Here is a 25,388-nt window from a genome sequence, read left to right as displayed (position 1 = left end):
TTTGTAAGCTCTCAAGCCTGCCAGCAAACAGGGTACATTTTATTTCCTCTGTGTTTATTTTAAATTATTCAAGCTGATTATAATCTGACATAGTTTTCCTTTATTCCACTGTCCCTTTCAGAAAAAGTTCTTTAGTACTTGTTTAAAAATTGGAGCCATCGAGGTTATTTGTGTCTTTCGAAGGGGATACTGCACAGTCAGCAGCAGCCCAAGCATCACGCACCCCTCCCAGCAAACCTCACTTGAACTTGGTCTGACAGGATGACAGCTAGGAGTGACAAAACTGACATTTTTTTGCTTTTCCTCAGAGGGCTAGTGAACGGACCTCCACTGGCGCAGTTGCTGTACGTGGCTTCCTCTGCTGCCTGGGTCCCACTTGCTCTCTCTCTGTGAGATCCCAGCTGCACGAGGGGATCTCACAGGAGGCTTTAGTTGCTCATCAGCTGGGGCTAGGTTCATTTTTGTACCTATCAGAGGAGCTGTGCCAGAGGGGAATGCCAGCTTGCTGCTGCTGAAGCCTGGCATTTCCTCTTAACACCTTGACAGGAGAAGGCAGCTGCAAAACCCATCTGCAACTCAAGTACAGCCCTGCCAACTAAGGGTGATTTCTTGTGTGTTTTGGCCAACCGAGCCTGCTCTCTATTTAGCTGCCTCCATTCTACCGGAGAGCAGACACTGCAGAAAACTTTCTCCTTTTATCACCAGCCCTAGAGGCACATAAAAAGTTCAGGGGCCATCAGCAACCAGCTTCCCATCTGAACTTTGCTATCCTCGTTATGAGAAGGGGAAGCAAAATGTCCAAATAAAAATCTATTATAGAAACAGCTTGTTTCTTACATTTCTTCAGTTCCATGGCTTGTTTCAGTGGTGGTTTTATTATTGCTTTCTGGTGAAAAAAGATACTGTAGCATGCTGCGCTCCCTAGACTTTATGCACTCATCTCCCTGTCCCTTGTATCCAGTAGGCGCTGTGTCTCAGCATCCCTGTTTGCCTCTGGACCATAGGGGTGCTCTCAGGCAGCCCACAGGTGAACCAGGAAAGAGGACAGCATCTTCTGGTTTCAGCAAGAAAGAGGTGAGTTTGGGTGAATGAGTTTGTGCTGTAAGAATTGGGCTCATCTTCAGAGCACCCACAGCGCTTGTAGCTGAGAAGAAATAACAGCTTCTGTCTAATGGGGTCAGATGGCTAAATGGAGCAGTTTCCCCACGGTGGTGGCTGGTATAATTGTACACTGGGCCATGGCGTGTCTGGTGCTAATAGCACCCAGGACTCTTGCGAGTGACTCAGCTGCTGCTTGAGGCTAATTATGGGCAGGCTGCATGAAAAAAACCCGCAACTTGATCATGCCTTCCTCTCTTCCAGTGGATGGGTGTTCAGCACTGACATGGATTGCTCATGCAAAGCTGGGTAAATGCCTGCTCATGAGGAAAAAGGCTTTTCAAAGCAAGGCTGCAAACGACACTTAGAGGTGCCTGGTTCGAAGAGGAGGTGGTGTCTGTCAGGACATTGCTTGGTTGAATCCGATTCCCTGTCTCTGGTATTAGCCAGTGCTGGCGTACTTTATAAGAGAGATTCCAAAAATAATCTAATCACTTGGTTTGTTGTGCTTGTTGTGGATGACAGGAGTATTTCTTCTGCACTTGTAATGGCCATCTTGTTGAATTTAGCATTATTTTTATTATGGTGTTTTAGAATAGGACCATGGGATTATTTGGTCCTTTTTAAAATTGAACCATGTATTCAGCACTGTGATACACTCTGACAAAAGGGTGCCCACATTAGCTATACTGTGTGAAGTGTTATTTACCTTTTCTGCTCCAGAGATACCTTGGAGCAGGCTCAAGAAGCAGGTCCTGTGCTTGAAGTCAGCTTAGAGAAAATTCTCAGAAGGTGCTGGAGGTTACCAGCATCACTTAACGTATTATTTGTATAGACCCCATCTTTGCGAAGTATAGCATCTACTGATTTTAAAGCATATAGGGGGAAGAAACATCAGAAGTGTATATCTACGTCTAGTGTTACATACACAGTATTAGGGGAGCTGCAAGAAGCTGTTGAAATGAATTTTTGGGAGTTTCATGACTCCTTCCTTCAGGCTCTGTTGGATTATGTTTACGGGGCAGACTTTTATCAAAAATTCTTCCTCCAAAAGCATAAATTTCCAGGATACCAAGCTGAGGGCAGAGAGCATTTCTACCAAGAGGACAGAGTCCAGCAGTGATAGAGGTGCCCCTGGAGATTGGGGCATCTCCCTGGAGGTTTATGAGACATGAGCAGGCAAAACCATGGCGGTCCTGATCTAGCAACTGGTGATAGTCCTGCTTCAAGTGAAAGGTTGGACTCAGTGACCTGCTGACATACCTCTCAGGCAACTTGGACGTGGTTTTATTAACTTTTTTAAAACTTGTGATACAGATCTAAGCACAACCAAGCACAATCTGATGTTACCTACCTTTAAAGATTGTTCAGAGGCAATAGCACATGGAAACAAAACAAAGAGCAAAAGTGGTGAGATTTCAAAAGTTCACTGTTTCTAACTATTTTCAGATCTTAGAAGTGCAAAGACATGAATTCAGTACTTTTTCAGTCACTCTCTTGTGTTAGCAGGAATGGCTGAAAAAATGTGGCTGACGTCTGTACAACACAGTGCTCTTAAGTAACTGCCTATGCTAATTCTGAGCAGAGTAGCTTGAATACTTGAAGCACTGTACACATATTGCATCATCCCTTCATTTTTATCAAAGGTACCTTGACATTGCCTTGAAGAAAAACTGTTTGGATTCGAAAGTAGGCTGGGCATCTGGAGCCAATGCTCCTTGTATACAAACAAGATGCTTCTTCAGGGAGGAGCTAGGGCTGGAAACTGGTCCAACGTGCATTGAATTCTAGTTGTTTGGAGTTGTTTAGACTATTTAAAGAGCAGTTCAAAAACAGAAAAGAGTTAAAAATGGGTGAAATGAGCTGCTTCATGGGCCACCATATCAGGGCAGACTGGAAATTGTAGCAAGAAGCCCTGTGCATGCTAACCTGAGGGGCCCATTTGCAGGGAAGTTAGCTTTTACATCCTGACATCTTGCTATAGAAAAATAAGAATTGTTTTGAGGTTTGTCTTTGCGCCTAGTCCTGCCACTCAAGATTAAATCTCGCAGACAAAACAAGCTGTTTGGGAGGCGGACCAAGAATGCCTTTACAGTGAAGAAAAACATAAACACTCAGCCAACTGTGATTAACTATTGAATGAAAAACACTCCCTGGGTTTTGTTTATTTGTAGACTGTAGAGAAAGCTCCCAAATGCTGCCATGCTTTCAGTGTGAAAACACTTCAGCCTCTACAAGCCACTGTTGCTGGGGGCTGGGGAAAGGAAAGGATTTTGTCCAAGCTAATTTTTGGGGGCCTTTTTTTTTTTTTTTCAGATGTGTTGTTTATTTGGTTTTGCAAAGGCAATGTACCTAGTTTCCTCTCATTGTGTGTATTCCTGCCTCCAGCTGCTCACACCTGAGTTGGACTTTGGCTCCTTCCCCTCTTGCTCCATCAGGCAGGATGGGCTGCGAGTGCCCAGCTCAGCCACAGCACTGCCAGCCACACTGCCATACACAGGATCCCACTGTCCTCCGAACTCCATCCAGATGAACACAGGGAGAAGGTGTCATTAAAAATAAAACAAAAAAAGACCAAAAAAGTGCTTGTGAGCAATTGCTTATTGCTCACAGGCAACTCTGGGCATCCCCAAGCTTTGAGGAGGCTGCAGGAACAACAGCATATGAAGAGCCCAAGCCCTTTGCAGTGTGCTTCATGTGTGTATTTACTGATTTGTGTTAGCAAAACGATAATGTCCAAACTTACAGCCAGTTTTAGATTTCAAGGAAGGGAGAGAAAATGGGTGCTGGCAGCCAGAGAGGGAAGGAGCAGAGGCTCATCATCGCTGTGCTGCTGTCTGTCTGGAACGACACTGCTGAGTGCAGTGAAATTACCCTGTCTGGGAGGACTGACTGCAAAGTACGTCTTGTAAATGTGGAATAAATGTTTATATGGAGTTTTAGTCTAGTTTTATAATCCAGTTTAAACCAAGTGTGACGCCGCTTGAGCCATGCACAGTCTGGGTGCTGCATTCATGCTGTAAGGGCTAAAGGTGGAGGCAAGTATGTGGAATTGTGCAGGATCGCTTTTCAAGGTCAAGGAAATGCAGAAAGTAAACAGTGTTAATTGGAAAAGAAAAGCAGGATTATTAAGACTCCTTTGGCTCCAGTTTTCTAAATTACAGGAGTCAACGCATTTGTATTTTGTCATTAACTTATTAGTAACATCTTTAGATGCAGCGCTGGACAGGCCTGTTGGGAATTTTAACATTTAAAGCTGCACTTTCATTCCTCCACTGTGCACATACATCATTGAGCCCTCTAAGGGAAGGGCTATACAGCATGGCTTCCTCCTGTTTTAAGACAAGTTATCAAATGAGTGTAAATTAAAGCACGGGCTCTGCAACCGTGTCTGTTGGTGTGACAGAACTGAGTGTTTCGTGATGAAGGCAGAATCAGGGCTCCTCAGTCCCAATTCCCCAGCTTGGGTCTTTACAACTTAAGTAGTAGAACTGCAAAAGGGACACTCTTAATGGCAGATAGACAAAAATAGCCAGCAAGATTTGGCCCAAACAGGCTCTTACTTAGGAGCCAGTTGACTTCTATGAAATGTAAGCCCTGCACAATCATTTAAACGCAGGATTAAGTGCTCCTGGAGTATGGCTTTTTCCTCAAGCTCAGGCTAGAAGGCCTTTCAGTACAGTTACTGCAGGTGTGACTGGGACACACCAGTATGCACAGATATGTCAGCTTTTTGGTTTGGGTTGGGTTTTGTGGTGTTTTTTTTCTTGAAGCTTATTTCATTGACAGTAAATATAAAGTCACTTCTGGCCACTCCCTGAAGTTACCCGAATGAACTCTTCTGTCATTTTACTAAGTTACTCTTTAAAAACAAGACAGGATCCAAACCATACTGCAGCAGTTTCTGTACATGTAAACAGCAAAACTGATAACATCTAATCAGCCTCTTTGCCAAGGCAAGACAGCAAGAAGTTCTTGCTTTATAACATTAAAAATGCTTTGTAGTTATATAGGACTTTTCATGCGAGGACATCAAAGTGCGTTACAGGTATTAATTAATTAGGTTTCACAACACCCTTGTGAAGTATTTGTGTCCATTTTAGAACCAAGGGACTAAGGCTGGCTGGATGGATGAGCCCAGAGGGTTGTGGTGAATGGGGTGAAATCCAGTTGGTGGCAGGTCACGAGTAGTGTTCCCCAGGGCTCGGTGTTGGGCCCCGTTCTGTTTAATATCTTTATCAATGATTTGGATGAGGGGATTGAGTGCACCCTCAGCAAGTTTGCAGATGACACCAAGTTGGGAGGCAGGGTCGATCTGCTCAAGGGTAGGGAGGCTCTACAGAGAGATCTGGACAGGCTGGATTGATGGGCTGAGGCCAATTGTATGAAGTTCCACAAGGCCAAGTGCCAGGTCCTGCACTTCGGTCACAACAACCCCATGCAGAGCTACAGGCTTGGGGAAGAGTGGCTGGAAAGCTGCCCAGCAGAGAAAGACCTGGGGGTGCTGGTTGACAGCCGGCTGATTATGAGCCAGCAGTGTGCCCAGGTGGCCAAGAAGGCCAACGGCATCCTGGCCTGCATCAGAAATAGTGTGGCCAGCAGGAGCAGGGAGGTGATTGTTCCCCTGTACTCGGCACTGGTGAGGCCGCACCTCGAGTGCTGTGTTCAGTTTTGGGCCCCTCACTACAGGAAAGACATTGAGGTGCTGGAGCGTGTCCAGAGAAGGGCAACCAAGTTGGTGAGGGGCCTGGAGCACAAGTCTTATGAGGAGCGGCTGAGGGAGCTGGGGTTGTTTAGCCTGGAGAAGAGGAGGCTGAGGGGAGACCTTATCGCTCTCTACAACTACCTGAAGGGGGGTTGTAGTGAGGTGGGTGCTGGTCTCTTCTGTCAGGTGGCTGGAGATAGGACGAGAGGAAATGGCCTCAAGTCATGGCAGGGGAGGTTTAGATTGAATATTAGGAGAAATCTCTTTCCTGAAAGGGTTGTCAGGTATTGGAACAGGCTTCCCAGGGAAGTGGTGGAGTCACCATCCCTGGAGGTATTCAAAAAGCGCGTAGACGAGGTACTCCAGAACATGGTTTAGTGGGCATGGATGATGGTTGGACTCGATGATCTTGAAGGTCTTTTCCAACCTAAATGATTCTATGAGGCAAAAAGCAGGGGTGTGACTTGTCCAGGGCAGCATGACCGCTCCACAGTGGGACAGGGGACAGGGCCAGCTGTGCTGCGGCCAGGGCCACTGCTCCCACCCTTGCTGGGGCATGGCGAGGCCATGCCCGATCTTGGTGTGCAGCTGGGAGACAGCTCCATCCTCGGCCTGGGTCTCTCCTGCCGCGTCCTACCTGCATTGCCTGGGAGTGGACGTGCCAGGAAGGGCAGTGCGGATGCTCCCTGGCTGCTCTCACTCTGCCCCAGCAGCCACCTGGCCTGTGCTGGAGCTGGCGCGTCCCGTCCCGCAGCTGAGCAGCAGGATGACCCAGTGGGGTGTCATAGGAGCGGCACGAGGCCAGAGGCCATGCTCCTCCCCATGTAGGCTCCGCACTCTTCACCCCACTCCATCATGCAGCATAGCCATGCCCTGAGTCACTGGGTGCAAGATTTCAGTCCTTTAGACTATTGCCTAAAGCTGGAAGTCTCCTGACCACTGGTTGGGAATAAGCTGAGTTTCCCCAGGAGCCTGCTGGCCCGCTGTCAGCCATGCCGGCATTGCCCACCGTGGCTCGTGCTGGAGCCCAGGGCCAGGCTGCTCCTCTACCAGCCCTGCTCTTGGAAGGCTCAGGCTGATGCCGGGTGGGCTCAGTGCCCGTCTCCCCGGTCACCTGCGGGAATGAGCCCTGCATAAGGCAGCAGTCCCTGCCAGTCTTGTCGAAAACAAAGAGACGAAGAAGCAGCCACCAACACCCTCTCATTCAGCAGCTGCGTGGCTGAGCGAAGCCACCATGCAGGCAGAGCTCCCAAGGATTTCACCTCAGTGCTAAGCAAGGTGCCCAAAGCCAGTGGGAAAAGGGACCCAAAAACCTCCTGGTGGGGCAGCACAAGCGTGCCCAGGAGAGACGGGTTTGGGCGAGGGAAGTGCACGGGTCTGGGGCTGAGCACAAGCGGCCGGGCTGGAAGCCGCTTTCCCAACAGGAGGAAGGTGGGGGAACATTTGCATGCTGCTGCTCTGCCTTCCTGCTCTAGTGGAAAGGTATGCCTGCCTCAGGAAACTGCCCCAGAGCTCTTTCATCAGCAGAGAGAATAATGGGAAAAAATTGATTTAATAGAGGTCAAATTAACATAGATTCCATTGGCTAAATGGGGAAAACCTTAAAATAGAAGATGTTCCTTAAGAAGAAAAAAAAATCAGATTAAGACCAGATGAGCCTTGTCCAACTAAGAAGCATAAAATGTTCTTCCCAGCATGTTGTGGTTATTTTGTAATAACCATGTATTACACTGATATGCCTACGTAATTGCATACAGGGAGAACAGAGTAGCGTGTAGTATAAAATTGCCAGACACCATCAACTACTATGAAGTAAAGCCTATTACTAGTGGTCCACATTTTTCGCTTATCTTATACGTCAGTAATTCCCTTCCTTGTGTTGTTTTGCCTGAGTAAGATTTTTTTTTTTTTTTTTTTTTTCCCCCAAGATTTGACCCCATAACTTTAGGAAGAGGGAACTGTCCTAGAAGACCATCTCATTGCTTCATTCACTTTCCTTGAATCCTTAATGCTTAACTGACTACAAACAGTTTGTAGATGAAAGATGCCAAACAATGTAGTATCTGCTTTCTGTTCTCCTTGATCTCACCCAAGTTTTTGATGTCTTGACTGAACTGAAACATGGAAATTCCTCTAAAAGCTGCATAACTATTAAAAAAAAAAAAAGTCAACAAATCCAGTTGGCCAAGGTATAGTCTTCAGGCCCCAGTTCAAACACAGCATTTAAGCACTTGCTTAACTTACTAATTGAAGTCAATGGGATTTCAAGCACTTTGCTGAAATGGGAGATTTTGTGGACATTTGTGCCGGTACATTTGTAATACAGAAATCAAGTTGTACCAGGTTTATTTTGGCTCCGGGTGTCTTTGTGGTGGTGATTGACAAATCCACAGAATTGGACTAATACCAGAGAGGTGATGACTATAAGAGAAGTGATGACGTGAAATACTAAATTTTGAACTGGCAAACACTTTAACTTGGGTAGTCTGAAAACCTCTACGTAAGGGAACAAAGACGTCCATTTATGCTGATAAATGCACTCTTTTCAGGAAGACCTCCAGTTAATCAGCAACTAATGTGCTCGGACAGCTAAAAATTTTGAAGCAAAACTTTTTGCAAGTGGTGTAACTACACTGAAGCTTTTGGAAACAGGCAGGTTTGCATCACTCGATAGTCTAGTCATATAATCGTATAATCACTTTAAAAAAGATTCATTTCCTGGAGAAAAAATTCCATGCCTTTGCATTGCAGGCAATAGGATGGAGCTCAGCATGGTAATGGATTTTGTGTCTGTTTCTGGAGGTTGTCCAAACCCACCCCACTAACCAATAAATTACTACCTAATTGAAAAGATTCACAGAAACAGATTACAACATCGAGGATGGAACCAGTACGGTAGGAATTAGACTGACAGTGTCCATACATAGGGTGTGGTGTCAAAAGATGATCTTAACAGCCTGCCCCCGCTTGCCCTTCTCCCTCCTCTTCCTCCTCTCCCACCACTCCTCATTGCCTCATCGCTCCCTTCATCCTCCACGCTGGCTCCGGTACATACCTGGTCACATGGAGAGCAAGTTTGACTCACTAACCCAGCAAAAAAATCCCAATATTTTTCAGCTGGGTTTGTTTTTTCCTATTTTAATGAGTTGACTCATTACAGCACCATCAGCCAATGCACACAGGGAGAGCGTTGCCAGGGGGAACCTTGGTCCTACTGTGGACGTGGGCAGTTATTCTGGCTTTGGCCACCTCATGATACCACACCTTGACTGTGCCGTGGCACTTTCCACTTTACTGACACAGGGCAACATGGACAAGTTATTGCCGGTACATCAAAGAGCTGGAAAAAATTAATCAACAGCACCTCCAAGTTATTAGGCATAGACTGTAGTTAGATAAAATCATAAATAATGAAATCCCGTAAGGATGTTGCACAAGTATTGAGGCAAAGCTCATAAAACTCTTCTTCACTGCATTTGAGCGTTTTCCTTCCACAGAAGACATCGTTTTCTAAAAGTGGTATTTTTGCACAGCAAAAAATACGCTGGGCAGAGACGGGAAGGGCCCCAGCCCATGTGATGTCAGGATAAATATGTGGGAAGCCAATGCAGCAGAAAATCTAGCCAGAGGAATGTCTGGTGCAGAGTGAGTGGCGCAGGAGCGGGCTGGCTGCCTCTCCCACCATCCACGGCGCCCGCGAGGTGCGAGCGAGTGCTCAGGCTCTGGCCATGGCCAAGGTCTGAGTGGGATGGATGGCAGCATGGCTGCATAGCCTCAGCCTGAGGTTTGTTTCCAGCTCGCCCACTTTCTGAGGGGATGCCGTCCCAAAAAACGTGTTCCCCTCCCAAGGGCACGCTGAGCGGAGTGAAAAAGATGGGCCTATTTGATGCAGAAGCAATTAGCTTGAGCTTTAATGAAGGATTTTAGCATCTGAGGGTAGGAAACCCTAACAAAAGACCTTTGCGTTAAACTCTGCAAGTTTGTTGTAAGCAACAAGTTACAAGAGCAGATTTAGAGATAAAGATGATAAAAAACACTGCATTCCCTTGCCCAAAAGCCTATAAATCAAGACTTTGGCTCTTCACTGCAGAAATGCTCTCAGATGTAATTGGAAACAGGCAGCACTGATCTGAAACACTTCATCGAGCTCAGTTTGTGATAGCTTGGGTGAGGAGGTTTCCAGCACTCCTCGAGAAGAGGCTCCCCCTTCCTAATTAACTGGTCAGTAATTTGAAATCCTGTACCACCGCCCTGCCTGTCCATTTTATCTGAAGCTGCTTGGGGATTCAGCATCAATGAAAGATGCACTTGAGTTGCATGGGTGAGGAGGTCCCTGTGGGCCCACCACCATCTGCATGCTGGATGGGCAGGGTGAGGCATGGGGCAGAGGCACTTGGGTTAGCGAAGCCACAGGGCAGATGGCCCTCTGGGTGGGGAGGAAGAGGAAGGACTCCTCTGAGCCTACTGATCCTTCCCACCGCGTGCCTGGAGTAGGGGATGCATGGTGCCACCACCATACAAACGGTGTTTCCTCCCCGTGCGCAGCACACCCCCTTCGGCTCCCCTTCTGGGACACCATCCCCACCTTTGCTCCACTGGGGGAGACATTCCCATCACCTTCAGACCAGTCATGATGCTGGAGGATCCGCTATGATGAAGAGTCACCTACTCAGTTTCTTCACTCTGGGTAGCGTTCATCCCACTGAGCCCCATCTATGGTGGCTCAGGTGTCAAGCATGGTTTGAACTCAGAGGCCAAATAGCTGTCTGGCATAAGACAAATCATCAGTTTAGCCCCATAACACACCTCATATGGATATTCTTCAGTTTAGCTGCTATGGCTTTGGAAAGTGCTTAATTCAAACTGAAAAGGCTGCTTTTATCTGGAACCATCCAGAAGATGACCGTAATGCTATAGTTATATATCAGTAATAGACAGTGAAGCTTGCCATGGAGCGAGGAATGAGCACAGCAAGTAGTTCTGCAGAGCGCCAGCGCCAAGCCAGATCAAGGCAATAGAATTTATAGCCTCTGTTATCTGCGTGAGGTATATTTATGACTCCCCTCCCCATTGCTCTGATATCTTCAAATCTCACAATATTTGTATATTCATTCCCACAACATTCTTGTAGGTAAGGAATTTGCAAACAAGAAGCCCAATATTGGAGCCTCTCCGTGCAATGATGTGGCGCAGTGTTTGGAAGGTGGGGAAACTTGAGAGACCTTCAGCAGTTACAGATACATCCATGAAAATTAACCAAATAATGTTATGTAAGTAGTTGGGCTATCTACAAGGTAAATGGCTAAATTCCTCTGGGTTAGGCTGTGCAAGAGTTCAGACTAGAAGATAACAGTGAGCTTTATCACCCTAAAATATACCTGGACTTGCAACCTAAGCAACCCTGATCTGAGACTCCTTGATACAGAATGGTTGGACACATAGGAAAATGAAAGTTCTCCAAGACCTGCGAATCTAATAGTAAGGGGAAATAATAAGCAAGTTTGTGTAAGTGATGGTTTGATCATTTTGGGTTTAAAATAGTCCTTAAATTCTGTCCCTAATTCCTCAACACCTGATTTACTATCCATTACTTTCAGAAACTACTAATCTCACATAAAACAGTAGGAGGGACTAACACAAGACATGGGATAAAGGAAACAGCATTCCTTTTCTGTTATTCAGAAAGCTTTCACACTGATACAGGGAGTTTATATTTTCATGTCATTTTTGCCTAAATTTTTTTACAGTGACATCGATTGCATTCTATTCCAAAATGAAAATAACTTTTTTCCTGTCCTTTGAACATGTGATCTTCTAGGGGAGGACACTGTTGAGCAGGGCACAGCAGAGTCAGCTGGTTTGCAGGCTGAGGCTGTTCTCTGCAGGAGGGTTTGCAGTCTCGCAACTGCAGTTGGGAATTGCTCCTCTTCCACACTGGTCCCCAGGGCCTGACAGATGCTCTCAGGCAAGTTTGGCCTCAGTTCTTCCTGCTGTTCAATGACAATAATTATTCATACTTACCTTAGTGAGCTTAATTAATACTTGTAAAGTGCTTTGAGATCCTTGGATGAAAGACTCTGTTGACAGACAAAATATTTTTATGGTGACTGTCAAATTAAGGTCCTCTGAGCTTCCTCAGCAATTGAAGGGTTAATTAGCTCATGCCAGGAGCCTGCCAGCCCCAGCAGAGACAGAGTGCCCATCCCTGGCCTCTCCTCAATGCAGATTTGTTGAAGGGAACTCCTTCCCTATTCACACCTTGGCATTGGGAGATAATGTTCTTGCAATGCAGACACGCACACACATCTTCCACCTGGTTGCGTTATAACCATTTCCCTCTCCCTGGCATGCATCCCACATCCTGGCTGGCGGGGAGGCAGACGTCGAGCTCCGGCTGCTGAAGCTGGGGTGGGTTGCTTTCCCTCCACGCATGAGGGTTGTGAGTGCCGCTCATCCCCTCGGCAAGTGCTTTTCATCTGCGGATGAGAACCTTTCTGGAGGAGCCTGAGGGGCTGGCGCTGGAGTGAGAGGCAGGTGAACAAGCTCTTCAGTGAACCAGGAACTGCCCATCTCACTGGCAGGAAACCAGCTGCATTTCCTGGGCAGGTCACAGCGCGGTACTGCACACAGGAGGAAGGCACCCATGCGTAAACCCTGCATTCATTAGGTGTAGTGCAGTGTCTTTATATAAATATAAGGGAAGTCACCACCTCCCTTGGGGACCCCATCCTCAGGCATCACACGGGAAATCAGAAATGATGATTTTAACAAAGGGGATCTCAGTCATGGTTTTGGTCAGACACCACAGTTGTACTCTCAAAACTGAGGCAAGCAAAAGGCCATGGCACAGTTTGCCTTTGCACCCTTTGCCCTTCCACATATCATCACAGGTTCGGGTGGGCAGCTCTCAGGAGTGGTGCCTGCAGACCCCGCTCACTGTGGCTCACACAAGGCTGAAACAGCTCACAAGAAGCACATCGGCTGCTGTATGGGCAAAACTTCACGCCCCAAGGATTCACAGCATCATGCTCATACTAGTTCAGCTTGACGTGGGTCTGCAGAGGGGGAAAGCTGTTAGAACCTGGGGGTGGCTTGTGAGAAAAGCAGGGGTGTCCTCACCAGCAAAACCAGGCAGAGGACCAAATCTGGGGTGGATGGTGGCGGCTGGGCTCCCCTGAGTCACAGTGCATCTCCACATCAGTGCCGGCACCCTTCACCAAAGCACCTGGCTGCACAGCCCTGCACCATTCCCCACTGCCTATGTGAAGGAGATGAGAATAGCTGCGTTTCCACTGGTGATGGTAATTGTTTACCTTCTGCATGGTTGGGGGTTTTTTTTGCTGGGATGGGGAGATCTGGTTTGCCGGTTTCCTTTCTCAGCTCTCTCTCTTAGTGTGTACTAATGCAGCACCACGCTGACTGCGTCCGGCACAACCGAGCCTGCCTGCCTCTCATCTCACAGCTTTCCTGTTGCAGAGACGATGCCGGGCTTTTGCTGGGCTGGTGTTTGCCTCGGCAGAGCACAGTGCTCTGCTGGGTGAGCCCAGCCCTGGTGCCCTCCTTCCCCGCACGGACCACAGCCGTCCCTGGCAATGGCTCCTCAGAGACCATCTTCCAGCTGAGCATCACAGCTCCGGCACTGAAAGAGGCACGCCAGATATTTCACCCCTTCTGCTCTCCAAAAGTATTTAATGACAGAAAGTGCAAATCTGGTACTTGAAGCCCTGCTTTCTGGCCACTCTTCACCTGGGAAAAATCCCCAAACAAAATCAATTGCTCCTTTCCCCAGGTAGGAAATACTGCAATTTGACTCATGTGATTTTAGACCACACTTCGTATGCGTATATTTACCAAAAGGCAGAATCTTGTGCCCCAGCTAACTGGCCTTTGAAGCAGCCTGGGGAAGGGAGCTTGAAGGTTTCTTAAAACATTAAAAGTAGTAGTGAAAGTCACCGGGCCTTTTTCCTTTATACAATCGAAGCCGAATTTGAGCAATAAACCTTCTGATGTCTCTGGAGAGAGGAGATGTGACGTCTTGAGGTAAACCACACATCCCGTAACTACCACTGTGCCGTTCGTGAGCACTGCCTCGCTACAGAAGTGGCAGAACTGCTTTTTAGCAAAAGTCACCACGTTTTTCAGAGGGGAACGGTTCCAGTCTGAGAAGGACCGGGTGGCAGGGAGGAAGAAAACCCAACCGCAATAAAGCAGCCATTGAACCTGAAAGGAAAAAGACGTCACCATCTCCGGCAGGGGCTCTCCTTTTCCCCTGGTATATCCGTGAACCATAATTATGTGGAAAGAAGTCGTGGGTGGGACTGGCTTACTTACTGACAAGCTGAACTTTATAACCTAATGCCATGACGTTGCAAGGGAAGAGGGTTTGGCTCCCCTGCCTCGTGGGACCTGCAAACTTGAGAAGGTGATTCAGGGGTGGGCGCCCACCTGCATGTCTTCATTAGCCTTCACCCAAGTGATGGGGTTGAGGCAGTGCTGGGACCGTGGGTGCTGCCTTCCGGTCAGGGGAGCCTCTGCTGGAGTGGGGACTCCCTCCAAGGGTGGGCATCCCCACTCCGGCAGAGGCTCCCCTGACCGGTAGGCAGCCACATGATGGTGGAAATTCCGGAGGAGATGGTCAAGGAAAGCAGAGGAAAGGTCTAGGTGCTGCAGGAGCTGAGCTTCATCCCATCTACTTTTCCAAGAGAGACCTAAAGGGGGATGGAAAGCCCAGGGAAAGGATAATTTGGAGCTCCTGAGCTCCTCAGTAATTCAAAGGTATGCAGGGACTCATGGAGGAGAGCCCAAGGGAAAGCTGATACTGAGAGCTGTAGGTGAAGACAGGGGGACTCTTGCTGTAGAGTTTGTACCCAGTAGAGTTTGAGATGAACTGTGCAGCTTGTCAAAATCCTGAATCCCTCTGAGGTGGCCCCATTGGGACACATGGGAAGGAAACTGAAGCAGAATGGACTTGAGCACCTTGGGGTGGAGCCTGGAGGCAGAAGCAGTGCCACCCCAGACCTCCCAGGTTAAAACGTCACAGCGAGGTGGCTGACGAGCCCAGCTGAGGGACGGATGTTAGGAGAGCTTCTCAGCCTCTTGCTACGTCATGCTCCACCCCTCATCCATTTAAATAAACATTAGCAGAACAGTGAGGTGGCCAAGGAATGACTATAGGCAAGGTCTGAGGTGAACACCTGGTCTCTCTCCAAGACTATGACTGAAATAGAAGTCTAAGTATATCTGTAGCTGAGAACTGAGGTGTGCTGTCCAAGTTAAATAAGGATATACAGCCCTGGAATGTCGTGGAGAGCTATGGGTTAGGTCTGTGCTGAGGAAGAACCTACCACCACTGGCTGCACTTTTTGGCTCTTTAAAAGCAGCATTTTGCTTGTCATCTCTTCTGATCTACAAGTTTTGGTCCCTTACTGTTCTTCCTATCACTGTTCTTCAAACAAGCTGGGAGGGGAAAAATGTGACCATTCATCTCGTTGATAGAAATCCAATTCTTGTCAGTATGTCTCTGGAGGGGCAGCATGGGGATCATCACTTACCTGGCTCTAAAATCTAGGAACACTGTATTTTTAACATCACAGCACCGAATGGTGTTTCCTGACATTTGCACCTCTCTCCCACCCACAATCACCAAGCGCTGCAAGGACACGGGATCCTGGGTCAGCACAACCCGGCACCTGTGCCAGGAGGGACACGCCATTGGCACTGCTGGGTGTTTCTGCTCCTTCTTGTCCCAAGGCCACCGAGCCGCCTGGCAGTGGGGTTGCCTGTGCTGGTGGCAAAGGCATCAATGGCGTCTGATATGTTAATGCCCACATTTACAGGCTCCCCTGAGTGCAGGGATGTTTAGGTGGCTGAACCTCCTCCTGTTTTAAGGGTTCTGGCAAACAGTCAAGAACAAAAGCTAAGACAGCCAGTTCCCGTTTGTGGGCATGTCCCTACATTTCAATGTGGCAAACCTTGTGATTTAGCAAGTGAGAGCCTTCTGCCCCAGGGCTGTTAAAAGCTTCTTTTTATTAAAGTAAAAAAAAAAAAAAAAAAAAAAGAAGAAGAAGAAAACAAACCTGTCAAGACTTCCAAGAAAATGAGAAAAACACCAGCTTGGATGGGCTGCAGGACTGGGACCAGGCTTCTGACTATGCCTCCACGTAGAGGAACCTGCAGGCTGAGAGCCTGGCCCTTTGAAAGCTGCTGGGGGCTTTTTGTTTGGTCGTTTGACAAGCTTGTACCTAAGGAGAAAGGAAGAAAATGCCAGCGGCTTTTGCTGCCATCATGAATACTGTTTTGCTGTGATACCATTTTATGCTTCCCCAAAAGCAAGTACCCCCTGGCTGAAGCGGAACATGTTGGCTCATAGGACAGTGTCCATCAGTGGAAAAGGACAAATCTAGTCAATCTAGTCTAATACTTTCTGCTACTGCAGGCTGTGGCCATGGCTAGTGGGAGCCTGAGCCTGATGGGCTGTGTGCCCTCCCCAGGGATGGCCCCTGGCATGGACAGAGCAGGTTCTCACATGCCAGGTCCCCATGGGCTCACAGGTATGCATGTGTGCAGGCATGTGTGCATCCATGCATGCATGTGCGTGCATGCATGTGTCCTCCGTAGAAGTGCCAGGGGGTGTTTGCACCGAGGCAGATCCGCTCTTGGGCTGGCTCTGGGGTCCCAGGGCTGCACCAGGGTGGCAAGGGGCAGCCATGGGACCCCAACGGTGCCTACACAGTGGTCCCAAGCTGCCTCAGGGACATGCAGCCATCAGCTGGTAGCCTCCAAGATAGGGCTAAACCTCCATGGTTGCTGCAGTTGCCAGCATGGGGTCACAAGCCCAAAGGCAATGTGCACAAGTTGCCTCATGTCATGAGTAGCGGCATCCTTGCATGGAAAGAGAGCAACCTGCCACTTCTTTGGGGACCCAAATGCAGCAGAGATGTAGCTGGTGGTGGTCTTGAGCCCCTGACCCTCACAATGTCGTGGTTAGCTGTCCTTCAAGAGATGCTGGTGGCACTCTCACCCACCTGGATGGTCTGCCTGTCCTCTTCCTGCAGCTGTCAGATCCTCCTGTTCCCTCCTCCCAGCCCCAGCCTCAGGCATCACAGCTTGTCGCAGCCCGCACCAGCACTGGTGTCGACGGCCGAAGGGCAGCAATGAACGAGCAGAGGGGACCAGGCTACTTACATGTGGCTTCTTGGCTGTTTATTTATGTGCAGCCAGTAGTAGGGCCAGCTCTGCCAGTGAAAAGAGTCTACCTCTGAGTACCTGGCTGTGTGTGTCAAACCAGTCACCTTAAATGAGAAGCCATTAAAAAAAAACGAAATACAGATAGTCTCCCTGAATCCATGCACAATGGTATCAGTGGGAGAGACCTGTGGCACAGTACCCAGCTGCAGAGCTGATATGCAGAAAGCCAGGGAGCAATCTTCCTCTTTGTTTTACAAATAGGTATTGCCTTTGGAAGCAGGATCAGTTGTAACATATTTATTGTGAGAATGAAAGAGAAAAAAGCAGAAGTCTCTGCCAAGAGCAAGTGAACTGGGCATGCTTTTTAAAGAACTACCACAGGACTGATTACCTTTCCAACTAATTAAACATTGTGAAAGGTTATTAACGTGCTGATAATAGGCAGCTTTGCAAACTGCCAGCACAGCATGATCTGACAGAGGACAGCAGGACAGCAGAGAGCAGGACTCCTCCGCTTTGGTGCTTTGCAGCCCCAAGGACTGGATGCACCCACAGGGACCAGCCTGCACCCAGCCAGCCCAGGAGTTTGAGGGTCCCAAAACTTCCACCTGTGCCTGAATGGCTGCAGGGTTGGCTCTCGCTGGCAGAGGGGCTGCAAGATTGCAGCTGGCCGCATTGGATCGGCCCTCCTGTGGCACGCCCTGGCTGGGGGCAAGGCAGCAGGTGTCTGCCGGCAGCCCAGGGCCTGTCCCCACTTGCAGCCCAGTGCAGGTTAATGCGTATTATTTCTCTCTAAACTGTCTGACATCTGCAAACAGCATGTCTTATTCTGGACCTGCTGGTATTTTAATGTCATTAAACCTGCTGTGGAAGTAGGCTTACCGAGGGGTGGGATGTGTTTGCCTGCGACCACGTGGGCATGGATGCGGCCAAAACTCAGCCTGCCGAGTGCTCCCGCTGCTGTCCCACACCCCTTTGCCAGCTCCCGAGGGTGCCCCGGTGTGTTTACCCAGGCTTTGCCCTCCCACTTCGGGAGTCCTCTTCCTACGCACCACATCCCCATCTGAACAGTTGCCTGCAGCCAGGGGCTGCCCTCGCTGATCCCAGCTCCCGGGGAGCTCCTGCATTTGAGTGCATTTGAGTCACGACCCCAGTGATCAAACCCTAGGATCACATCCTAGCCAGAGGGAGGGTAGGTGGGCAAACACTTGGCCAGAGCAACTGCCCCCTGGTCCTTCCCTGAGACCCCAGGCAGGAAAGCTCTGCTTTTTCCTCGTCTTACTGTACACAGCAGCAAGAGGAAGAAGGCGGAGGAAAGAAAAGTGCAGGCCATGGTGGAAAGATTCAGTAACATCCTGGGTGAGAGCATCCTTGTAACCTTCCAAAAGCTTGCCCAGCTTTATAAAAGCCTGGTATGTTTTCCTGGGCTCAGTGTTCGTGTTGGCATAATACCATGCATTGCTTTAAAAGAACTTAAAGTGCCTTTGCATATAGACTGTGTGTAACCCGAGCTTCTAGGTCATCCTGTTGCTTTCAAAAACCCTATTCTGTATTCCTGAGCAAGCCAGGAGTTTATTATGGAAGGTGTTTAGACCGGGGCATTTAAGAAATACTACATAATAGCAGTCTCCACCTCATGTCCCAGAGAATTTGGCTAGTATAGCTGGTACTTAAGTGTCATCAGGATAAATACAAAACTAAAACAAATTGCGGTAGTTCACATTTTCCTGCTGTGACTCTTGTGGGCTTTCCATTGGCTTGGGCAAAGAGCATGGTACTGCCTTATGCGTGGATCAGGCTTTCCATAAGCACAAAAGGCTAGGAGCAAGATTTTCAAAACGTGCTGTCGTGAAGCGAATGGCCTTGGTTATAGACTCCAGGCAGCCACTCTTTGCAGCGTGAGGAATGCTTCAGCTTTGTGGTGCCACCAACAAGATTTCTAGGGCAGCAAGAAGCTGAGTCCCAGCCACTCCATGCTACATAGCAGCCAGCAGGGAATTGTCAGGCTCAGTGAGACCCCTGTCTGCAGGTCCACAGGGGACGGGAACCTCAGCCTGCTGGGAATGCCACCACGCTGCTTCCCGGAGTGAGGCTGCACAGGTCTGGGTTTGGTTTCATGTGCTGGCCCAGTATCCTGTGCCACTCTTTATGGCTGGATTGCTGGGGCAGAGCCTGTCCTGGATGGCAAGAGAGGAAGAAGCCTCTCCCAGATGCTCGGATGGATCCTTGGTCCATTTTCAGCCCTAAATGAACAAATTCTCAGAAGGCATCAGTGGTCCTAATGGATGTTTCTTTGCCAGGGGTGCCAAAGGACAAAGTGGCCCAGGAAGATGGAAAGAGGCGCTCAATTGCAAGGACACCCACTGGGATGGAGATGAGCCAGGCCACGCAGGGACAGCAGTCAGCTCCCAGTGCCGCTGCCCAGCCTGCAAAGCCTCTCCCTCCTTCCAAGTCTTTCAGCAGTGCACAGGTTGCTAAGGTAGGAGACAGAAAGCACACTTTACAGGTTCAGTCAACAAATTATTTAACCTTTGCGTCTCAGCCGTCTCTTTGGAGTGAGCTGTGCTGAAATCCCACCACTGCCTCGAGCTGTGTGTGCAGGCCCTGCACTAATCAATATTACTTGGTGGAGAAAGTAAGTCTCATTTATTGGCCACACATTCCCCTGAGTGCTTGTGTCAAACTCTTTCATGTCAGCTGACCGGAGACTTACCAGCAGAAAGGTCAAACTGCCTCAACTAGATCTGAGATCAGCCATTAACTCGGGTGTGTTTATCTGCCTTCCACTTTCAGGAGGACTATCTGTGTGTGCTGCACCCCTCCCTCTTCCTCCTCCTCGATGCTGTGCTGCCAGGGAGTACTTTGGAGGGGCTGAATCACTCAGGCAGGAACAATGAACTGTCTGATAAGCTCAGCTCGGTGATCCACTTGGCCGGCTTCAGAGAATAACATCCGAAACTCTGCAGTACAAGGATACAGGCCAGTCCCCCTCCTGCCAGACCAGCCTGAAATGGCACAGAGCTCGGTGCCCGTCAGCAGCGTGGCTGTGGGCCTGATCCTGATTGCACCTGAGCATGGGAACTTCAGGAAAGATGCTGTCCCCAACATCTGTTCAGCTGAGCAATGGGGGTGCTGGCAGGGGTGGGGTTTACTGCTCCTGAGGTAGGTTTTCAGTCCTTTCCACTGCTCTGACACAAGAAAATGTGTTTCTTGAGGCCCCACTCAGAAAATACAGCAAGAAAATATTCAAGACCCTTACTGGACTGGGCAATGGGGAAAGAGCTGAGTCCAAGCTCCACAGGGCAGGGCTCCCATCCGCTAAAACGCCTCCTGCTGCAGTGTCTGCTGGGACCACCCTGGCAGCGCTGCCCAGGATCTCACAGGGAAGCCCCTGGGCTGCGGCAAGGATGAGCCTTGGTGGGCCCTTTGGCTGCTGGGACCAGAGGTGGTGCCTCTGCAAGAGGTGGGAGTGGGGCAAGGCAGGCTCTCATGTTGCTGAGACAGGTTTGGAACTGGGCAAACAAACACAGGTATCAAGATAAGACCGTTCATCTCATGCCAAGAGGTGTCTAGAGCTTGACTCATGGGATCTCTCTTCCCATGTCTCACATCCCATGTACTCTGGGGCTAGGAGAGAGCTTGCTCGTCCCTAGGCTGGTATCTCCTGAAGCTGTTTTCTGCTTCCCTACACCAGCAAAATGCCATAAACTCTGTGTCATGGTCACTCTTAATAAGCCCAGTCCTCTTCTTGCACCTGCTGCTCAGTGGGTTGGGAGGATCTTTGCTCTGGAGCATTTTAAGAGGGCTGAAGCTGTTTCTGCTTTGAAGTAGCATTTGGCTTTGTTGGTGTCTGGGATCTCTGCAGAGCTGACCCTGCCCAGAACCAGCAGGACCGCTGGCTATGGCACCACACCACAGCTGTGCCATGAGCCTGACTGAGCAGTGCCAGAGGCATTCAGTGCCCATGTTGCTGCGGGACTGCCCTGTGCTGCCCCACCTGCATCCCAAGCCCTCAGCATCACCCAATCCTGGTTCAAAAGAGGGAAGAGCATCACAGCACCTGACTTTAACCTGGGCTTTTACTGGCACCAGGATTTAGAAAGAGTTAAATGATGTTGCCTCATCACCCAGTGGCAGCAGTAGGAGTGGCAGGATTAGTGTCAGTACCCTGAACTGGACCCTACGCTCAGGGCCGAGCCAGCTGTGTGTTTGAACACAGGGACAGTCTCACTGCAGCCACCTGAGATCAATTGAGGGGAGTGACTCCCTGCCCTAAAGATACGCTGCACTGCTGGAGGGAGGCCCTATGGCTGCCATGTGTCCTTCTGAAAACAATGGGATTATCGGCAGGAGAGAGGGCTCCATGGTCCGACAGTATGTGAGTAGGAAAAGAACTCTGCCTGGCGAAAGGTGTTTGCCGAACCACGTCCAGAAGCCCTTTGTAGGAGAAAACCTCCGTTCTCCCTTGGATACGCTGGAGTACTTAATAAATGACTGTAATTAAGTGTGAGGTGGTAGCTTAAGAGCTCGTTCCCAGAAGTTAACATCAAAACACTTGCTCTTAGCACTTAGACAATATGAAAGCAGACTTTGTGCACAGATGAAAGTAGAGTTGTCAGGAAGGGCTGGAGAGCCCTGGAAATGAGTACACTGCTTCTTCAGAGAGCTTGAGGAAAAGGTCTCGGGAAGCAACAGAGTTGCTTCTGTAATAAAAGTCCTTTATGATGAACAGTGACCAAGATAGCACCAATTTGGGTGTAGGTGGGAGAGAGTTTTAAAACAGCAGAGGAGGAATTGCGTGAGAAGAGGTGCATGCTCTTTCCTGAGCTTTCCCACAGCTGCCCCCACCCTGCCGGTGCAGAGCAGCTGCAGTCCCACCAGCCCCGGAGCCTTCCCCCAGCCCAGGGGCTGCTCAGTCCCGCAGCAGGGACAGCTACAGCATGTCTCGGCTTTCCATCACTGGTGCACGTGCAAAGTGATTACTGCAGGCTTCTTCACAGGAGATGTCTAAAGGGTTGTAAAAAAGAAGAGCGAGGAGAAAGAGGATCGTGGATGCAATTGTTTTTTGATCAAAAATCAATGATTTTTGCCCCTAGGCAGGTGGCATGGTGTGGTGGTGCAGCCTGGCACTGCCAGGGAGGCTGGAGAAGGAGGTCCTAACTGCAGGCTCTGCTAAGTGCTTCCCAAGGGCCAAGTCTACGCTGCTGCTGAGTGTCCTTATCCTCTGCTCCTGTAAAAACATGGTGAAAAGCATTCCCAGGTCTGGGTTTCAGTCTCCTAATTGCTGCCAAAATCGAGAAGCACAAGGAGCCAAGGTCTCATTTGCCTTACAATGATCCTCTCCTGCCCTGGAACCTGGGCTGGTCTTAATTTGTCTATGGTTCAGGCAAGAATAGACTAGGCAGACATACATGTTATCTCTTGTTTTTTTGGAAGCAGGTAGCCTATTGCACAATGAAGCTTGGTCTGGATGTGGATTAAAAATGCATGTGTCTGGGGCACCGTGAGCCAGGCTAGTCTGAGTTACTTTGATTTCCCCCCCCAAAAAAAGTGTTACAAAGGCCTGACAGGGGAATAAGGGGGCTCCGTGGGGCTGATTATTTTTTCCCGTGGGACATACTGATCACTTCTGTATGTGTGAGCCCATCTTAGCCAGTGGGGGCTTGCACTCTCAGGCCAGAAGAACCTTTAGCAAAGTCAATGTAAATACACAGGGTATATATCTCCAGCGTTGCATCTGGGGGCTGTGGGTCAGGCTCTCACGGAGGGCATGGTGGTGCTGTTCCAGCCGTGGAAGGGAGGTTCATTACCTGACAGGAGCTGAGGGTTTGGCCTCAGGTGCGCTTTCAGCTTCCTACACTTCTTACAGGGCTTTTAACTTGAGGATTTACAAGTGTCAACTAATTGCATCCACATTAACTGCAGCCAAATATTAAAACAGCACTTGAATGTCATTTCAAACAAGCTGTTTCCAGACTAGGTCTCATGCAAATTCATCAGGTCGGGGTAGATGTGCCAAAATCACTTTGGAATAATGTTTGAAAATAACACTCAAAATGTTTGTACTTTAGCAGAAACATGAGGAGAGCAGGTAGTTTAGGTTTAATGATCTGCTGAAGAAAAATTATAGAAACAGTTCTCCTCTCACAAAATGCCTCAACACTAATGCTCCAGCACCACATCCTCCATCCCCCTGTTTCTGGCTGTCTCTCCCTCCCTGGACCAGATACTTTTGCATTCCTTGCTGCACAGTAGCGTGGTTTCTACAAGCCCACTGGCCTGATTTAAAACATGGCCAAAGCCAGGGCTGGTGACCCCAGATGACAACAGTGGTTCACCCCGGGGCCAGCAGCAGCCTCCACCTGAGCAGAGCTGGAGGCAGAGCCAGGGAAGGTGACCAGCCAAAACCCAACCCCTTTTGTTAAGCTTCTTTATTACAATGCGTGTTTTTCCCTGTCTCTCTTCATCTCTTAACAACTGCAGCTTGATTCCTCTCACATCTTGAACTAATTCTCTTTCCAGCAGAAAGAAGCACGTGCAGATGACCTGCCTGATGTGCAACCCAAGGGGAAAACCACGTCACAACCTCGCCTGCTAAAGTGCCTCCCCCCTCCTCCCCAGCCCCTCGCTCCTAATGCAATGCAAGATGGAAGCACGGGTTTATTTTTACAGCCCTGTCCCCACCTCCCCCAAAGTCAGATGCTGCGGCTAATTCGGATGGAGAATTTCAATTGCCTGGAAAATGAAGGTGCTGAAAACCGAACAGCATCCGCAGGAGTTTTAGTCCCAAATGCCTGTCACGGCACTAAAAAAATCAGGTACTGAAGGCTTATCACCAATGGGCTGCTGCTTTTCGGAGTTCCTCGAAGGCTCTGGGATTGAGATGGGTGCTGCCTCCCCCTTCCCAAGGAGGCCAGTGCGAGTGGAGGAAAGCCCATTACTCTCAGATGAGCTCCTGTGGGAAAATACTTTGCCCATGAGACAGCTTAAATTGGATTTTATAGCTTGAACTTAGATGACTTCTCCTTCCCTACCAGCAAAGAGGACACACTCAGGGCTGGGTGAATCCTCCAGGGAGGGTGAAAATGAAACATTTTGGGTCTAAGAGCAATGTTTTAACAATCTGTAAACTAGCATCATTGCTGTATTTGCTGCAGGTCACCCAAGAGCGCACATTCTCCATGCGGAGGGCTCTGCTCTATCTGCTTCTGCCGCCTTCCAGCCTGTGCCAGTCAGTGACCCAGCAATGCCACAGCCGCTTGAGGTGGGCTGTGACAGTCCTGGCCCCATGAGTTTCTACTGCAGGGAAGCCTAGGGCTGTTACCTGCCCTTCCCGTGACATACTCTGGCTTGGAGGACTGGAGTGGCTCTCCAGCCAGCTCCCAGGAGGGTGGAGGAGCCCACGGAAAAAATAAGTATAAAGATAAAATTAAAAAATTAAAATAAGGGAAAAAAAGAAAATAAAAATAAGAATAAATATAAAAATGAAAATGAAAATGAAATAAACAATAACAAAAATTTTAAAAATAAAAGAAAAATGAGTAAAAAGTTAAAAAGAAAATAAAAATAAAAAATAAAATAACGATAAAAATAAATAAAATAAAAATAAATAAATAGATAAAATTAATAAAAATAAAAATAGATTAACACTGCTATAAAAACTAGCCGAGTATAACACTTGGTTTATTGATGCTGTGAAGAAACGGACCGAGCACTGGCGCACTGCTGGTGCCATCCACCCTCCCGCAGGGAGGAGGGCTGGATACACCCCTTGTATCAAATCCCCGCCGAACCACCGGGAAAGCCGGAGGACGACATTTACGTCCTGTACCCCAAAAGCCACCCTCCCGCGCCCTCTCAACGGTGTGCCTGCCCCTTTAAATTCCGACGGCGGAGCCAGGGAATCCCTCTCGCAGCGCGTCATCCGCGGCAAGGAAACCCGCGCTCGCGTCGTGCCACGCAAATGACCATTTTTGGCAAAGTGCGACAACGGACGGGACCAAGTGGGGCGGGGGGAGGCGGGACCTGACGGGAAGACGGCGCCGCGCGGCCTCCGCCGCTCCGCCCCCCCCCCCCCCCCGCCCGGACCTGCGGAGCGCCGGTCTGGGCGGGGGGGGGGCGGAGCGGTGGAGGCGGCGGGGCGGAGGCGGGCGCGATCTCCCGCTCCCGTCCCGCCCCCCCCCCCCCCCTCCCGCGGCGGCGGCAGGTGGGAGGCTCCGCTCTGGCAAGGTGGGGTCGGTGCGCCGCGGGTTTGACGTGTGCGAGTGCACATGGTGCGGCGGGCGGGCGGGCGGATAATAAGCGAGTGGGGCCGGGGCGATGCCATTGCTCTGAGTCACGGCGGGTGCGTGGAGCTCCCGCTGGCGGTACCGGGGAGCCGCGGGGCGTAAGACCCGGT

The 25,388-nt window shown here is 49.4% G+C and overlaps 1 protein-coding gene across 1 annotated transcript; it reads left to right on the top strand.

The window, feature by feature from the left end:
• Positions 1-965: 965 nt before the first annotated feature.
• On the top strand, positions 966-25,179 carry LOC115350130. The gene is made up of 5 exons (XM_030035418.2): positions 966-1,074; positions 10,935-11,073; positions 19,291-19,469; positions 23,513-23,808; positions 24,148-25,179. Exons 2-5 carry the CDS (start codon positions 10,983-10,985, stop codon positions 24,227-24,229), a joined length of 648 nt encoding a protein of 215 aa, XP_029891278.2. The 5' UTR covers positions 966-1,074; positions 10,935-10,982; the 3' UTR covers positions 24,230-25,179.
• Positions 25,180-25,388: the final 209 nt, after the last annotated feature.

The sequence above is a fragment of the Aquila chrysaetos genome, chromosome 13 (genome assembly GCF_900496995.4).
Source record: "Aquila chrysaetos chrysaetos chromosome 13, bAquChr1.4, whole genome shotgun sequence".
Lineage (NCBI taxonomy): Eukaryota > Metazoa > Chordata > Aves > Accipitriformes > Accipitridae > Aquila > Aquila chrysaetos.
Note: the sequence above shows the minus strand (reverse complement) of the source record. Positions and strands in the feature narration are given on the sequence as shown.

Coding starts and splice junctions, on each gene's coding strand:
- LOC115350130 (XM_030035418.2), top strand. CDS start 10,983: ATGATGTGGCGCAGTGTTTGGAAGGTGGGGAAACTTGAGAGACCTTCA. Junction 19,470..23,512: donor GCAGTGCACAGGTTGCTAAG/GTAGGAGACAGA, acceptor TTCTCTTTCCAG/CAGAAAGAAGCACGTGCAGA. Junction 23,809..24,147: donor CACGGCACTAAAAAAATCAG/GTACTGAAGGCT, acceptor TATTTGCTGCAG/GTCACCCAAGAGCGCACATT.